The 17,528-nt window shown below is 40.1% G+C and overlaps 1 protein-coding gene across 1 annotated transcript in view; it reads right to left on the minus strand.

The window, feature by feature from the left end:
* The window catches only part of LOC140195515 (kinesin-1 heavy chain), a 105,629-nt gene that overhangs the window by 73,068 nt on the left and 15,033 nt on the right, over positions 1-17,528 (minus strand). The window contains exons 2-3 of the mRNA XM_072253970.1: positions 7,214-7,301; positions 331-404 (exon numbers count right to left, since the gene is read on the minus strand). Coding sequence (XP_072110071.1) covers positions 331-404; positions 7,214-7,301 — 162 coding nt within the window. The remainder of the gene's footprint in view (positions 1-330; positions 405-7,213; positions 7,302-17,528) is intronic.

The following is a 17,528-nucleotide window of genomic DNA, read 5'->3' on the forward strand; positions in this document are numbered from 1 at the left end:
TATGCCTACTTCCGAATTTCAACTGTATGTACTTTACTTTTGAAATAATGTACAGTACTTCAGCATTGAGTCTTAAAGATTACACTGGAATAAAAAAAAGTACAAAAGTCTCAAAATACTACTTGTATTTTTGAGAGAATTCAAATGTTCAATCTATTACTTATTTGTTCAACATTACACTTTCTCTTCCAAAAACTTCTGTTGCTGTTTATCGCTAATTCATCTGGAATTGGCAAATCCAGATCAATAACAATGTGCAGTAAATCAAGTAATGGATGAATACCAGACATACTCTTTCCGCTGATCTCAAGTGACTAAAGAATTACTTACCTCCATTGTGTGAGTTTTACCGGAGGCAGTTTGTCCATATGCAAATATTGTACCATTATATCCATCAAGTACATCTAGAAGATCAATAATACAATATCACCTTGACAATATTTTCTGCAAGCACTGTAGCAAGCAACAAAATCAAATAATGGCTCTAGAGTAAGATATACTTGGCTTTAAGCTTCCAAATTTAGTGGAACGACAACATAGGCCCAGCTTACAGTTCTGAAATGGTCTTTTAAGTTGCATGTTACATTATTCCAGCTATAAAAACTTAATTTCTAACCACATTTGCTTCCAATTCTAAAATTGAAATATACCTTGACTGGTAGGGTAACACAGATAAAAGCAAACAAGTTCTCTTGTAAACATTTAATGAATCACATCATCAACCCGAGTCTTTTGTTTTGGGGTTCCACAACATAAGAGTTTCTAATAAAATAATGGAGTGCTTGTTGTTAGTCACAAGGGAAAAAAATCCACCCTGCTACCCCAAAGTGACTAATTCTAAATACAAAATAACTGTTGCTTTTGTAGCTCAAGTTTACGTTGTCAGAAAATGCCATGTGGTTTTCTCCAATACAGCATTTCGGCACTTGAATGTAATAATGAAAAGGGACAGTATTGCTGACATGAACTGACATGATAAGATATTGCACTGCATACAATTTGGTTTGGATGTCCTGTGCTCATCTTTTACTTCCATATCTTCTAAACATATTCTGAAGACTCTTTCACAACAACAAGCATTAATCATAGAGTCCTGTTACAATGGAAATTTGGTGAAAGATTCATCACATCACAAAGACTCCAAGGTAGGATCTGTGATGTTCAGGTAAGTTCAGTGCTGGTTAGAAAATATAACATTAAAAGTATAGTTATAAAATAAAATTCTACCTTCATTTAGAATATAGTTTGAATTATATTGAAGAACTATACTTTTACGCTTAATATTCTGTAATGAAAGGCCCCAAAACAGTACAAATAATGTAAATTGTACTTGCATTCATGTGAACTTTTCTGCGAAATCAGATCTTACACCGTCCTCTCCTTGCTCTGCTTACAACAGCCTTGTTCTACTCTTGAATATCTTCATACCCATCTCACTTTTATTGCCTTCTCATTTAACCATATCTTTATATTTCAAACTAAACTTTTATTCAATCGTACAACATGTATATTTTCCCTACGCCTTTAACAGCTTTAGAATTTATTATATAAAGGCTCCAAATCACTGCTGCAGTGTAAACAAATTGAACATGGAAATGCTATAATTTTATACTTTGTTCTAAAATATACAATTCAAGGTAAACCTAGAATTTAAAAAAAAACTAAGAAAGAAGCACTAAATATTGAATTAAAAATTACAGACTGACACAAAGTTGGGGCGTGTCATATGAAATGTTGTTCAAATCCTGAAATTTTGATTGTTGATTTAATTCAGCTACTCAAAGAGCAAGCCCAAGTTTCTTAGGTTTATAAATTTTAACCACCCAAGGGAAGTCAGTTTGATCTTAAGAGAAAGGTCAGAAGACAAGAAACAGAAGTTTTGACTCTTGAGTGTGCTCTGTTATTCAAAAAGAATGCAGGCAATCTGATCTTAGTCTCAGCTTCAGCTTCCCAAGTGATTCTCATGAATACAAATCCCTTGAATTCCAAAAATTTATTTCAACATCTACAAGTCCACAACCTACCTGAGGGAAGCAACAGTGGCTCTGCCTCTGGCACTGAGCCTGGCCCTGTGGCTCAAAAGGGCAGGAAACTAAAGAGGATGGTAGCAGTAATAAGGGATTCGACGGTTAGGGGGACAGATAGGCAATTATGTGGATGCAAAAAGTAAACACAAAGTAGTTTGTCTCCCAAGTGCCAGGGTCCACAATGTTTCTGAATATATTCACAATATCCTGAAAAGGGAGGATAAGCAGCCGGAAGTCACGGTACATATTGGTACCAACAACATAAGGAGGAAAAAAAAGGAAGGAGATCCTGAAAACAGAATTGGAAGGAAACGGAGAAGCAGGACCTCAAGGGTAGTAATCTCGGGATTGCTGCCTGTGCCACGTGACAGTGAGGATAGGAATAGAATGAGGTGGCAGATAAATGCATGGCTGAAGAATTGGAGCAGGGGCAGGGATTCAGATTTCTGGATCACTGGGACCTCTTCTGGGGCAGGTCTGACCTGTACAAAAGGGAAGGGTTGCATCTGAATCCGAGGGGGACCAATATCCCTGTGGGCAGGTTTGCTAGAGCTGTTGGGAATGGTTTAAACTAATATGGAAGGGGGATGGGAACCAGTATGATGGAGCAGAGGATGAGCCAGCAAGATTACAAGTAAATGATATAATATGTAATATGAATGTAAGGAAGGATAAGCCAATGATTGGGTACAACTGCAGACAGAACGAAGAGCTATGTTGCACCACAGAGGCACAATTAATTTGGGCGAAGAATGCAGGACTGAAGTTTCTGCATTTATATCAACATAGCATTCGGAATAAGGTGGACAAGCTCATGGAGCAATTAGGGATTGGTCAGTATGACCTTGTGGGCATCACTGAGTCATGGCTGAAAGGCAGCCATAGTTGGGAGTTTAACATCACAGGATAAACTTTGCTTCCAAAGGACAGGCAGGAAGGCACAGGCAGTGGTGAGGCTCTGTTGATAAGAGATGGAATTACATCTTTACAAAGAGATGACATAAGGTCAGAATGTCAAATCTTTGTGGGTGGAGTTAAGAAACAAGGGTTAAAAAACCATTATGGCAATCATACATAGGCATCCAAATAGTAGCTAGGATGTGGAGTTGAGATTGCAAAGGAAGCTGGCAAAATGAAAGGTCTTAAAGGGGATAAGTCACCTGGGCCACATCCCAGAGTCCAGAGAGGGGTTGCTAAAGAGATAACGGATGCATTGGTCATGATCTTTCAAGAATCACTCGATTTTGGCATGGTCCCAGAGGAGTGAAAAATTGCAAATGTCATTCCACTCTTTAAGAAGAGAGGAAGGCAAAAGAAAGGAAATTATAGACCAGTTAGCCTAACCTCAGTAGTTGGAAAAGTGTTGGAGTCCATTATTAAGGCTGAGGTTTCAGGGTACTAGGAGACTAGTACAAGTCAAAGTCAGCATGGTTTCTGTAAAGAGAAATCTTGCCTGACAAAACTGTTAGAATTCTTCAAGGAAATAACAAGCAGGGTGGACAAAGAGGCAGAGAATGTCATTTACTTAAGATTTTCAGAAGGCATTTGATAAGGTGCTTCACATGAGGCTGCTTAACAAGATAAAATCACATGGGATTACAGGAAATATATTGGCATGGATAGAGAAAGGGTTGACAGGCAGGAGGCAGCGACTGGGAATAAAAGGGGCCTTTTTTTTGGTTGGCTGCCATTGACTAGTGGTGTTCCTCTGGGGTCAGTATTGGGACCACTACTTTTCACAGATAGTGGAATTGATGGCTCTATGGCAAAGTTTGTGGATGATACAAAGATAGCTGGAGGGGTAGGTAGCGCTGAGGAAGCAATGCGATTGCAGCAGGACAGACAAATTGAAAGAATGGGCAAATAATTGGCAGATAGCATACAGTGCAGGGAAATGTTTGATAATGCATTTTGGTAAAAGTAACAACAGTGCCATCTAAATGGGGAGAAAATTTAAAGAGAGGTGCAGAGGGACTTCAGAGTCCTTGTGCAAGACTCCCAAAAGGTTAATTCACATGTGGAGTCTGTGGTAAAGATGGCAAATGCTGTGCTGGCATTAATTTCAAGGGAAATAGAATATAAAAGCAAAGAGATAATGCTGAGGTTTTATAAGACACCAGTCAGTTTTGCCAACAGTTTTAGGACCCTTATCTCAGAAAGGATGTATTGTCATTGGACAGAGGCCAGAGGAGGTTCATGAGGATTATTCCAGGAATGAAGGGGTTAACATGTAAGGAGCACTTGGCAGCTTTGGTCCTGTACTCACTGGCATTTAGAAGAATGCGTGGGGATCTCATTGAAACTTACCGAATGTTGAAAGGACTACATAAGGTGGATGTAGAAAGGATGTTTTCTCTGGTGGGGGTATCCAAAACTAGAGGGCACAGCCTCAAAATTGAGGGTTGACTTTTTAGAACTGAAGTAAGGAGGATTTTTTTTAGCCAAAGAGTGGTGAATCTGTGGAATGTTCTACCACTGACTGCTGTGAAGGTCAAGTCCATGGATATATTCTAAGCAGAAGTTGATAGATCCCTGATTGGTCGTGGACATCAAGGGAGATGGTGAGAGGGCAGGTGTATGGGGTTGAATGGGATCCAGGATCAGCCATGAAATGGCGAAGTGGACTTGATGGGCTGAATGGTGTAATTCTGTTTCTATGCCTTATGGTCTTAAGTCTCTGCGGTAGAGAATTTCAAAAGTTCACTAAGGCTAAACTGTCAAATGAAGCAAGGTCATCAGGTAACTGGATGAATTCAGTATTCCTTCAAGTATACAAGCAACCCAAGTCGAAGTAATGAAAGGCATATTTAGTGATCAAGTCAAAACGTGCTATTTATGTCATTGGAACACTATACAGACAAAATGGTGAAGCTCAAAAGTCATGCTCAAACAATGTGCTCTGTTCAGACCATACCTTGAGCATGCCCTAACCAGATCAATCCAAGGAACTGCTTGAAGACCTTGAGCTGGTGTAGAGAAGAGCCAAGAGACAATCTTGTCTCAGTATGAAATATTTTAAAAGACTGGGATAAGTCCTGAGCATTTAAGTCATGAATGGAAATATTTAAGGGGTAAATATTACCCCTTCAATGACTACAGACCAGTGGCATTGACCTCCCACATCATGAAGACCCTGGAGAGACTTGTTCTGGAGCTGCTCCAGCCTATGGTCAGGCCACGCTTAGATCCCCTCCAGTTTGCCTACCAGCCCCGACTAGGAGTTGAGGATGCCATCGTCTACCTGCTGAACCGTGTCTACGCCCACCTGGACAAGCCAGCGAGCACTGTGAGGGTCATGTTTTTTGACTTCTCCAGTGCATTCAACACCATCTGCCCTGCTCTGCTGGGGGAGAAACTGACAGCGATGCAGGTGGATGCTTTCCTGGTGTCATGGATTCTTGATTACCTGACTGGCAAACCACAGTTCGTGTGCTTGCAACACTGTGTCCCCGACAGAGTGATCAGCAGCACTGGGGCTCCACAGGGGACTGTCTTGTCTCCCTTTCTCTTCACCATTTACACCTTGGACTTCAACTACTGCACAGAGTCTTATCATCTTCAGAAGTTTTCTGATGACTCTGCCATAGTTGGATGCATCAACAAGGGAGATGAGGCTGAGTACAGGGCTATGGTAGGAAACTTTGTCACATGGTGTGAGCAGAATTATCTGCAGCTTAATGTGAAAAAGACTAAGAAGCTGGTGGTAGACCTGAGGAGAGCTAAGGTATCGGCGATCCCAGTTTCCATCTAGGGGGTCAGTGTGGACATGGTGCAGGATTACAAATACCTGGGGATACGAATTGACAATAAACTGGACTGGTCAAAGAACACTGAGGCTGTCTACAAGAAGGGTCAGAGCCGCCTCTATTTCCTGAGGAGACTGAGGTCCTTTAACATCTGCCGGACAATGCTGAGGATGTTCTGCGAGTCTGTGGTGGCAAGTGCGATCATGTTTGCTGTTGTGTGCTGGGGCAGCAGACACCAACAGAATCAACAAACTCATTCGTAAGGCCAGTGATGTTGTGGGGATGGAACTGGACTCTCTGACGGTGGTGTCTGAAAAGAGGATGCTGTCCAAGTTGCATGCCATCTTGGACAATGTCTCCCATCCACTACATAATGTACTGGTTGGGCACAGGAGACATTCAGCCAGAGACTCATTCCACCGAGAGGCAACACAGAGCGTCATAGGAAGTCATTCCTGCCTGCGGCCATCAAACTTTACAACTCCTCCCTTGGAGGGTCAGACACCCTGAGCCAATAGGCTGGTCCTGGACTTATTTCCTGGCATAATTTACATATTACTATTTAACTATTTATGGTTTTATTACTATTTAATTATTTATGGCGCAACTGTAATGAAAGCCAATTTCCCCCAGGATCAATAAAGTATGACTATGACTATTAGTACAACAAAACAACTAAAGTTATGTAAATATTTAAACCTCCAGCTTAAAATTATCAGACCTCAATGTACTAAGAGTAAGGGTACAAATGCAAACTAGAAAAAGGCAAACTCAGGGTAATTCAAGCAATTTCAGCAACAATAACTTCCTTTTATACAAAGCCCATAAGTTAAAATTGATAGAATCAAATTACAGGTTTTGAGGACTTTTAAACACAACAAAGATAGTTGAGAAAAGGGAATCACAAAGAGAGACAATTCCAGAGCTTTCCAGAAAAAAGTGGTATAAATGCAATGAATCCTTCATTGATTAGTCAAATGGAATATCACAAAATAATTTAGAAATATAATACAATAAGCCAAGAAGCACATTGATTACCTTAACAGGCCAAATCTTACTCTTCTCTACTTAGTAAATTTAGCTTAGGTTTAGAACTACTTGTACCATAGCAGCATTTGTGGCTGGTTTTAAATTCTTTCCCAGTCTGGCATCCATATCCATATTTATTACCCCTTCGAGAGGGATAATAAATCAGCCATGATGTAATGGTGAACCAGGCTTGATGGGCCAAGTGGCATTGTTCTATTCTCACTTCATATAGTCTTTAAAACAAATTTGAATCAACTGAAGTTAACCAGTCCACTTCTAGTCATTATTTTATTGTCATAAAACCAACACACCAGTGTGCATTACAATATTGTGCAGTTATTTTGTAAATTCTTTAGCATTAGAGGGTTCAGGAAACAAATTCAATAGGGCTCTTTCATCACCATGACTTACCTTTGACAATATTTTTCGCACATGCATTGTATACTTGTTCTTGTGTTGCATTTGATGGAAAAACACGGTCATACACATAGGACTTCCCCTGTAAAATTATTCAATCAATTAAAGCTGCATATTCAAAATGTTTTGAAGAGTACTGAAAATAACTTGATTATTTGTAACTTACACATGTTAAATTAAATACAACTAATCTCCCCAAATCAGATCCGCAAGAATGTTGCTGAAATGCTAGGCGAGTCTAAATCTAAGGTGTTACATTTCAGAAGGTTCAATGTAAGGAGAATATATAACTACATGAACTAAGGTATATGAAGCACATGCAGGCTGAAGAGAGTTAGCTTAATTTTGCATCATGGCCAAAAGATATGTCCCTGTGCTATACTATTCTATATGTAAACAAAGTGGGATTAGTATAGGATTTCTATAGGTGGGTAGAAGGCCTGGTTCCATTATGACTAATTGAAGGCCAGGGAAGTCTTGGGTGTGCAAACCCCTGGGGCTTGGGGGGTGGGATGGGAGGGAGGATGGAATTGCGATGTAACACACCTTGAGACAAACTTTGGTATGGATAATATTCATGATTTCATCTCATTGACAGTGAAGTACTCGATTTCTAGCCAAATAAATATCCATTAAAAATATGGAAGTCACACCTACGCTGTAGTCAGGGTTGGACATTTAGTGAAATACACCTTAATGGAAGCAAGCATTAATGGCTGAGTCATTACTTGCAAAATTAATTTCCACCAGTGCAGGAATTTATGATTTCTCCAATCAATAAGTAATCTGAATGGCTACATTAGAGCAGGGCAACTGCTGTATTTGTGAGGGAGACAACGTGAGATGATTCTGAGGACACTGGGGGTGGTGGCAGGAGCTTAAGACAAAGCAAGACTTATGACCAGCACAGAATGAGAAACCATTTAAGTTTCTCGAAACGGCAAACTGGGGAGTGGGATTAGGCTTTAGCTGAAGTAAATGTGCAATACTAAACCTCAAATTCAAATGGAGCTGGCAAAAAGTTACAGAGAATCAGATAAACTTGGCATGGTTAGCAAATCAAACAAATTCACAAATATAACTTATGCAACAGTAACATACAGGGCAGTAAACAATGAGTTTAAGACCTGTTTTCCTGCTGATGTAAAAACTGAGACAATGGCCACTAAATCCTCATTTTGTCAATGAACCCTACTTGAAAGGAATAATTAAAAAAACTGCACAAAAAGCGAACAATGTGGCTGAATAAATGTTGGTTAATTTAATGTAAAAAAGTAAACAGTTTGGGAGAGAAAACTGCAAATAATCAACAGCAAAAGACATAAAATGAGGAGGATCCAGTAAAGCCCTGTTTCAGATGTGTAAAACAATCAGGAAATAATCAGTTAATACAAATGGTTGCCCATCCTCAGTACTGCATATTCAGATGATATTTTACCTTTTAGTCAGAATACAGGAAAGTTAACTAAGTGGTACAGCATTTGGGGGGGGGGGGGGGGGAAGAGAAAGAAGATGCAAAAGGAGGGGCAAGAAAGTGACTGGTTACATAGGAAAGGCACAAGAAAAGTTAATTATTGGGGAAAAGATTAACTGAATACCATGAGATTCTGCATTCTGAGAGCAATTATGAAGAAAAATCTGCACATTGTACAACCACTGGATTAGACCTAGTACGTTCTGCAAATCCATTCACTTTGATACAGAAGAATGGCTCCAAGGGAGAGGCAATTCAGGTAATCACATTTTGTGGAAAATATATTTAATTGCTTTAAGTATTTTTATTTTAAAATTTTCTATGCTGAGAAGTTGTAATTCGAATAACATGACTCACTTTAAAACTCTTAATACCCTTCAACGTGTGTGAATGTCATGAGAAATTCAAATTCTTCAGAAAGGTGGTAAATCTGATGGTTTGGCTTTAACTGACTGTCAAACGATTTCTAGACAGACAATTATGGAAGAAAGGCCCTCAGTAATCAGAGCAGACGAAGAACAACAACTGAAAAGAGGCAGTTGAGTGGATGGCCTGCTGCTCAATGAACCAAGTGAGAATCCAGATTTCAAGATTCAAAATTGTTCATCATTTCCAGTACACAAATGTAAAGAACAAAATAAATGTCATGCACCATTGTTCTAAATCAATGGTTCCCAAGCTTTTTGAATGAATTACAAATGCAGCAAGGTATTTGTAGCAACCTGCCTATCCTCAAACTCCTGATAACAGGTGATGGTGAAGGCAGCCTTTAGGCTCTTGAACCAGAGGGGATAAGCTCAATTTCCCAATCACTGAACTGTTCCTACAACCTATGCACTCACTTTCAAGATCTCTTCATCTCATGTTCTCAATATTTATTGCTTATTTATTATTTTTTGTATTTGCATAATTTATTGTCTTTTGCACACTGGTTGTTTGCCCTGTTGGGTGCAGTCTTTCAATAATTCTATTATGGTTATTGGATTTACTGAATATGCCAGCAGGAAAATGAATCTCATGGTTGTACATGACATATACACCGATGCTAGAAAGTTCGTGAATCCTGTAGAATTTGCTCCACTTCTGCATAAATGTGACCCAAAATATGATCAGATCTTCACGCAAGTCCTAAAACTAGATACAGAGAACCCAATTAAACAAAAATTATACTTATTCATTATTTATTGAGAAAAATTATCCAGTATTACACGTATTTAGATGTAGATTATGAGGACACGCAGTCCTCTTTTATTGTCATTTAGTAATGCATGAAGAAATGATACAATGTTCCTCCAGAATGATATCACAGAAACACAAGACAAACCAAGACTAAAAAAACTGACAAAAACCACATAATTATAACATATAGTTACAACAATGCAAAGCAATACCGTAATTTGATAAAGAACAGACCATGGGCACGGTAAAAATAAAGTCTCAAAGTCTCTCGAAAGTTCCATCACCTCATGCAGACGGTAGAAGGAAGAGAAATTCTCTTCCTACCATGCACCTCCAGCGCCGCAAACTTGCCGATGTAGCACCCTGGAAGCACCCGACCACAGCCGACTTGAGTCCGTCTGAAAACTTCGAGTCTCCGACATCGAGCACCATCTCTGCCTAGCGCTTCAACCCCGGCCCCGGCAACAGGCAATAGGCAAAGCCGAAGATTTGGAGCCTTCCCCTCCAGAGATTCCCGATTGCACAGTAGCAACGGCAGTGAAGCAGGCATTTCAGAAGTTTCTCCAGTGTTCCTCCACGCTTCTCACGTCTGTCGCCATCAAATCAGGATTGTGCACAGTACCTACTTACAAATACGATATCATTTCGGAGCGGCCGCGCATGCTGTGTTGCGCTGCCATCTTCTCCTCCCCTCCTTTGTTGGAAAATGTATGTATACGTTTGCTTTCAGTAACTGCTGTGACCCCTTTGTAGAGCAATAACTTCAACAAAACATTTCCAGTAACTGTTGATCAGTCCTGCACATAGGCTTGGAGGAACCTTACGTCATTCCTCTTTACAAAATTGCTTCAACTTTGGGATGTTGGTAGGCTTCCTTGCATGAACTGCTTGCTTCAGGTCCTTCCACAACATTTCTATATGATTAAGGTCAGGACTTCGAGTCTGCCATCTCAAAACACAAATTTTCTTCTTTTTAAACCATTGTTGTTGATTTACACTTGTCTTTCGGATCATTGTATTGTTGCATTATCCAACTTCTATTAAGCTTCATGTGATGTTCTCCTGTAAAATGTCTTGATACAATTTTGAATTCATTGTTTCCTCAATGATTGCAAGCTGTCCAGGCCCTGAGGCTTTAAAGCAGACCCAAACCACGACGCTCCTTCCACCATGCTTTACAGTTGGGATGAGGTTTCGGTGTTGGTGTGCAATGCCCTTTTTCCTCCAAACATAGCAAGGCACATTTCTGCCAAAAAGTTCAACTTCTGTCTCATCTGTCCACAGAACATTGTCCCAGAAGCACTGTAGAACATCCAGGTGGTCTTTCGCAAACTTGAGACATGCAGCAATGTTTTTTTTTGGAGAGCAGTGGTCCTAACTTGGGAGTGTGGTGATGCTACTTTGTGGAGTGATGGGAGGTGGGGTCAAAGTTTAGGGTAGGGTCTGTAGGTGTCAATAAGTCAGTTACATTTCAGGTTGCCACAAAGTAGAAAGCTAGTGCCCTAGAAAGTGCTCAGAGGGGATTCAGCGGGTGTTGCCTGGATTAGAGGATGTTATTTATGGGGAGAAAATGACAAACTGGATAACTTCCCCTGGAGTGACAGAAGCTGAGAGGTGACCTGATGGAGACATATGCAACAATGCGAGGCCCAGATGGTTAGATTTTTATCCCCACTGGAGGGAACATCAAAAGCAAGGTTTAAGACAGAGAAGGGAGTTTTAAAAAGGGGATTTGAGGGGATGAGGTTTTTTTATTAAAAAAAAGTTAAATATATTGAATGCACTACCAGGGGAAGTGGGTCAGATATCATCAGTATGTTTAAGAATAGACAGGCATAAAACTATACAGACCTAATCCACACAAATGAGATTTGGGGAGATGGGGAAAAAAGCTTTGTATGAACATGGCAGACCAAAGGTCCTGTTTTGGTGACTGTACAGTCATAAAGATAATAAAATTGCAGTGTATGCAAGCAGACCAATGTACTTATTGCCATTATTAAATACTGTATAGAGCATGGTAGCAAAGTGATTATGTTCTTGGCCTAATATTCAGACGTCTAGACTATTAAGTTTGAATGTCACTATTTCAAGTAACAGTATATTTGGAAAGAAAACCAAAACCAAGAATGACGACAATGAAGTTACTGAACTGCTGTGAAGCCCATCTGGTTCAATAACAGCCTCAAGGAAGCCTAACATCCAGATTTCATCTCATCAATATGTTGTTTGATACAGTCAACTCAACTGCCCTCTGAAGTGACCATAGTTCCAGCAGTACTTGGAAATGGATAGCAAGACATTGCCGAGACTGCACGGGGTATATTCTGTGCAGCTCTAGCCACCATTCTATATAGTCAGAGAAATACAACACACACAGGTCATTTAACACTTCTAGTCCATACCAGCCCAGTCTTCTGCTTACTCCCATCTATCTGCACCTTGGCCATTGCCCACCATACCCATCTCTCCCATGTACCTATCCAAACTTCACTTGAACATTAAAACTGAACTTACATCTACCACTTCCGCTGGCAGCTCATTCCACACTTGCTGCACCCAGAGGGGAAAAAGTTGTCCCTCAGATTCCCATTAAATATTTCACCTCTATAGGTAGAACGTGATTATGTTAGTGGTGCAGAACAGATTTAAGGATTTTGACAGGACTGTAGAGTGTTAATTGCGTAGGCTGGAATTGTTTTACCTGCAACAAAGAGGAATCACCTTACTGATTATAAAGTTATGAACATAGTTCATGCGGTCCCTCAGGCTTCTTCCCTCAAGCTGTGCGAGACTAATGTACACCCTGCCACCAGGGAGGTTGTGTCATTAGGACAATAAGCTGTTTACTGTCTACCTGTGCTGCACACTACATGCATTTTGAATTATATTTTATTAATTTGTGGTAACATTTTGGTTTATAAGCTGTGTGTGATATTAGTTTTGTGGGTACACTGTGATCCACAGAAACCTTATATTTTGTTTGGAGATGTACATCACCAAACACACACACACACATACACACACACTCACAGTAAAGGCAGGTACAATTACAATGATTTAAAGCAGCAGTCCCCAACCTTTTGCTCACCGTGGATCAGTTTAATATTGACAATATTCTTGCAGACTGGCCGACTTTGGTGGTGGGGGGTATTCAAGTTCAACAGTGCATGACAGGGAATGAGGAAAGGTGCAGCTGACTCATATCGTTTCATATCACCAAATCATATCGTTTCCACGCGGCCCGGTGGTTGGTGACCACTGATTTAAAGACATATGGCCAGATTCATGGATAGGAAAGGTATAGAGGAATATGAGCTAAATGCAGGCAAACAGGAAGATACCTTAATCGACATGATCAATTTGGGTTAGAGGACCCATTTCCATACCATATACTTCTATATCCTTGACACCCATTTCTAATTTTAAAACCTTCAGTAGATTTGCAATTGTACAGTTACTTTGAATTTCAATTAATAAAAATCTTCACATCTTCTGGTCTCTTTACCTATAAAGTATACTTGCTCTAGAGGGAGCATAGCAAAATTTCACCAAACTAGTTCTTGAGCTCCTGCAAGAGGACCACAACTTTATTGTGGTTTGGAGGCTTGTATGCCTTAATGACCCAGAGCTATGCTAGCTGGAGTTGGTGCTTTATACCTTCACTCATGCCAAACAGGTCAAAAGTAGAGACCAGACCAAGAGTGATCCACTGGTCTTCCAGGTTTGGGGGTTCACCTCTGGGCTAACAACCCTGATTGTAAAACAAAACTATTATGGAAAATGCAATGAAAAATCTTTCTACATCTGAGTGGCAAAGGACAGACAGAGATAAAGGACCTAGTAAGTTCGTAGGAAAACAGTTTATCATACGAGGAAAATGCTAATGTTAGAGTTCAGAAAATTGAGAGGAGATGACTGCAAGATATGAAATTAGAATCAGGCTTAAAATCACTGGCATATGTTGTGACGTATGTTGCTTTGTGGCAGTAGTACATAATAAAATAACTATAAATTACAATAAGAATTATCTATATTCATCTAGGGTGAAGAATTCTTCTAGGGTGCATCACAACCTGGTACGGAAGTTGTCCTGTCCAAGACCGAAAGAAGCTGCAGAAGATCGTGAACATGGTGCAGCACATCACACAAACCAATCTTCCGTCCTTGGACTCACTTTACACTGCACGCCGTCGGAGCAGTGCTGCCAGGATGATCAAGGACACGACCCACCCAGCCAACACACTTTTCGTTCCTCTTCCCTCTGGGAGAAGGCTCAGGAGCTTGAAGACTCGTACAACCAGGTTTGGGAACAGCTTCTTTCCAACTGTGATAAGACTGCTGAACAGATCCTGACCCGGATCTAGGCCGTACCCTCCAAATATCTAGACCATTTTTCTGTTTTCTATTTATGATTTATAATGTAAATTTTTAATATTTACTATCGATTTGTACTCCAGGGAGCGGGAAGCGCAGAATCAAATATCGCTGTGATGATTGTACGTTCTAGTATCAATTGTTTGGTGACTATAAAGTATTAAATTATTAGTGGAAAAAGACAGCAAAAGTGAAGTAGTGTACATGGGTTCATTGTCCATTCAGAAATCTGACTGCAGTGCAGGGGCTGTTTCTAAAATGTTGAATGTCTGTTTTCAGGTCACTGTATCTCCTGCTTGATAGTAGCAATGAGAATAGGGAAAATGATCAGAGGGCTCAGAAAGTTTGAAGCAAAGAGGATGTTCTGACTCATCAAGAGTCTAGAACCAGTGCTCAGTCTCAAAATTAGGGGGCAGGCCACTTTTGATACTCCAGCCGAAAACCTTGGAATTTTCTGCCCCAGGAGGCTGCAAAGACTCAGCCATTGATTACATTCATAAGAGATAATAGATTTCCAAATATTAGAGAAATCAGGAATTATAGTTATAGGACAGAAAGCAATGAAATAGAAATGATCATAATCTTGTTGAATACTACTGAATGCTCAACAGGCAAAATGACCTTTTATTATATCAAGAGAAAAAGGAACAAGTGATATTTGCTTCTCTAAATTAGACAGGCACGATAAAAAGATTGCAAGTTAACCAAATATAGATTTTTATAAAGCTTTCACTGTAACATAAGTTTGGCAAAACAGGATGGAGTGATTTTCCTGCTCCTAAAATTATGTATAGAACACCGGTATAAGCAGTATACATTTGAATATTGTTTTACAATACAAAAGGCTTAGAAAGACCTAGACGTGGTTTTTAAATAGATAATTCTCTAGCAAGTTATCAAATGCACAAGTTTTAGAAATCTGCTTGAAATGAAGTATACATAATAAAGGATAAAAGTAGCAAATTCATTAGAGCAGACTTAAGTGAGCAGCAGGCTAGGCTAGTATTTCTCATTTCCTGAGATGTCAGCATGCCATCTTCTTGATTGTGAAGGATTGTGTCTGTACTGTTACATTCCACTATTCCATAAAAGAACAAATGCAATACTTCAAAGAAAACAATATAGAGCCAAGGAAACAAAGATGTAGAGAAAAAATAATATGTTCTACCAAACAATAGCCATTACTATAACAAACCAAACAGCACACATCGTACCATAACTATCTAAAGGCCTTGCTATACAGTTAATCCTTAATTATACAGGGTAGTTGGAGATGGTCGTGATCAGATAAAGTAATTCTTTCAAATATTCCACACAAAGATTGATGCTTTAGCAGAATATCGGGTTATTGGAAATAACTGAAAACATCTGGTTACTTGGAGAGCAGCTCATAGGACATTGAATTCTACGTGATTACCGGAGTTGAAATAAGCAGGTTTTATTCCAGCTGGAAAGATGTAACCAATGGAATATCCCAAGGATCAATCATTTATAATTTGCATGAACATGAGAGGGCAGTATGCAAGTCACCCATTTGCTGATGACAGGCAAATAAGTGAGAAAACATACTCATTTGGACATGCAACAAAACAGATAGGTTGAGTGAGTGGGTGATAACCTATTAGTTACAGCTTAATGTGGGATTGTGCAAGATCTTGCCTATCAGACAGATGATCTGAAGGCTGACTTGCCTCAGTGAGAATGATTGCAGATGAGCAAAGTACAAAAGGGATCCAAGTGTTCATTTGCATGAATTGCAAATAATTAGCAAGCAGGCACAGTAGATGACACAAAGCTGGGTGGCAGTGTGAAATGTGTGGAGGATATTGAGATAATGCAGGATGACTTGGACAGGTTGGGTGAGGGGGCAGATGCAGTTTAATGTGGATAAATGTGAGGTTATCCACTTTGGTGGCAAGAACAGGAAGGCAGATTACTATTTGAATGGTGTCAAGTGAGGAAAAGGGGAAGTACAATGAGATCTAGGTGTCCTTGTTCATCAGTCACTGAAAGTAAGCATGCAGGTACAACAGGCAGTGAAGAAAGCTAATAGCATGTTGGCCTTCATAACAAGGGGAGTTGAGTATAGGAGCAAAGAGGTCCTTCTGCAGTTGTACAGGGCCCTGGTGAGACAACACTTGGAGTATTGTGTACAGTTTTGGTCTCCAAATTTGAGGAAGGACATTCTTGCTATTGAGGGACTGCAACGGAGGTTCACGCGGTTAATTCCTGGGATGGTGGGACTGTCATATGTTGAAAGATTGAAGCGACTGGAATTGTATACACTGGAATTTAGAAGCATGTGGGAATCTGATTGAAACATACAAGGTTATTAAGGGATTGGACACGCTAGAGGCAGGAAACATGTTCCCGATGTTGGGGGAGTCCAGAACCAGAGGCCACAATTTGAGAATAAGGGGTAGGCCATTTAGAACGGAGTTGAGGAAAAACTTTTTCACCCAGAGAGTTGTGGATCTGTGGAATGCTCTGCCTCAGAAGGCAGTGGAGGCCAATTCTCTGGATGCTTTCAAGAAAGAGTTAGATAGAGCTCTTAATGTTAGCAGAGTCAAGGGATATGGGGAGAAGGCAGGAACGAGGTACTAATTGTGGATGATCAGCCATGATCACAGTGAATGGCGGTGCAGGCTCGAAGGGCCGAATGGCCTACTCCTATTGTCTGTTGTCAGTAATCAGCAAAGCAAATGGGATATTGGCATTTACTGCGAAATGCTTTGAGCTTAGAAAATAATAAATCAAACCTGGAGTACAGTGTACAGTTTTAGCCCTGTTTCAAGAAATTCCATACTGGCACTAGTGGTAGTTGAAAAGCGATTCACTGGGCTAATTTCTGGAATGAGAAGGCCATCCTATCATGTATATGGTTAGATTTTGAACTTCATCTCCTGGTTCACCTATGGTTTCTAGTTTGAAACACCCAGGTTGACCTCTTTCACACACTGTTCTCTACACAGTTGCTGGTAAAGTCCATGTCAGTGGTGAAATTCTCATCAAGGTTAGCTGCTGAGTTTTTGAAAGTAGACCACTCCAATAACCTAAAGCAGTCACATTGAAACTCATCTGTTTCCTCAGATCAGCGCTCTACAACTTTCTGCACTAGATCCTCCTTTTCTGTTTCTCTTTGTACACAAGGAGAAGAGACACAGATTCACCAAACTGTTCATTAAGTATCTTTGATGATTTGGTAGCAACGACCAAAGGTGTTTAAACTCCTGGTGAGACTGACACTGCAAGAAACTTCAGAAGGTTGTTGGCACAGTT

Source organism: Mobula birostris, chromosome 3, assembly GCF_030028105.1.
Source record: "Mobula birostris isolate sMobBir1 chromosome 3, sMobBir1.hap1, whole genome shotgun sequence".
Classification (NCBI taxonomy): domain Eukaryota; kingdom Metazoa; phylum Chordata; class Chondrichthyes; order Myliobatiformes; family Myliobatidae; genus Mobula; species Mobula birostris.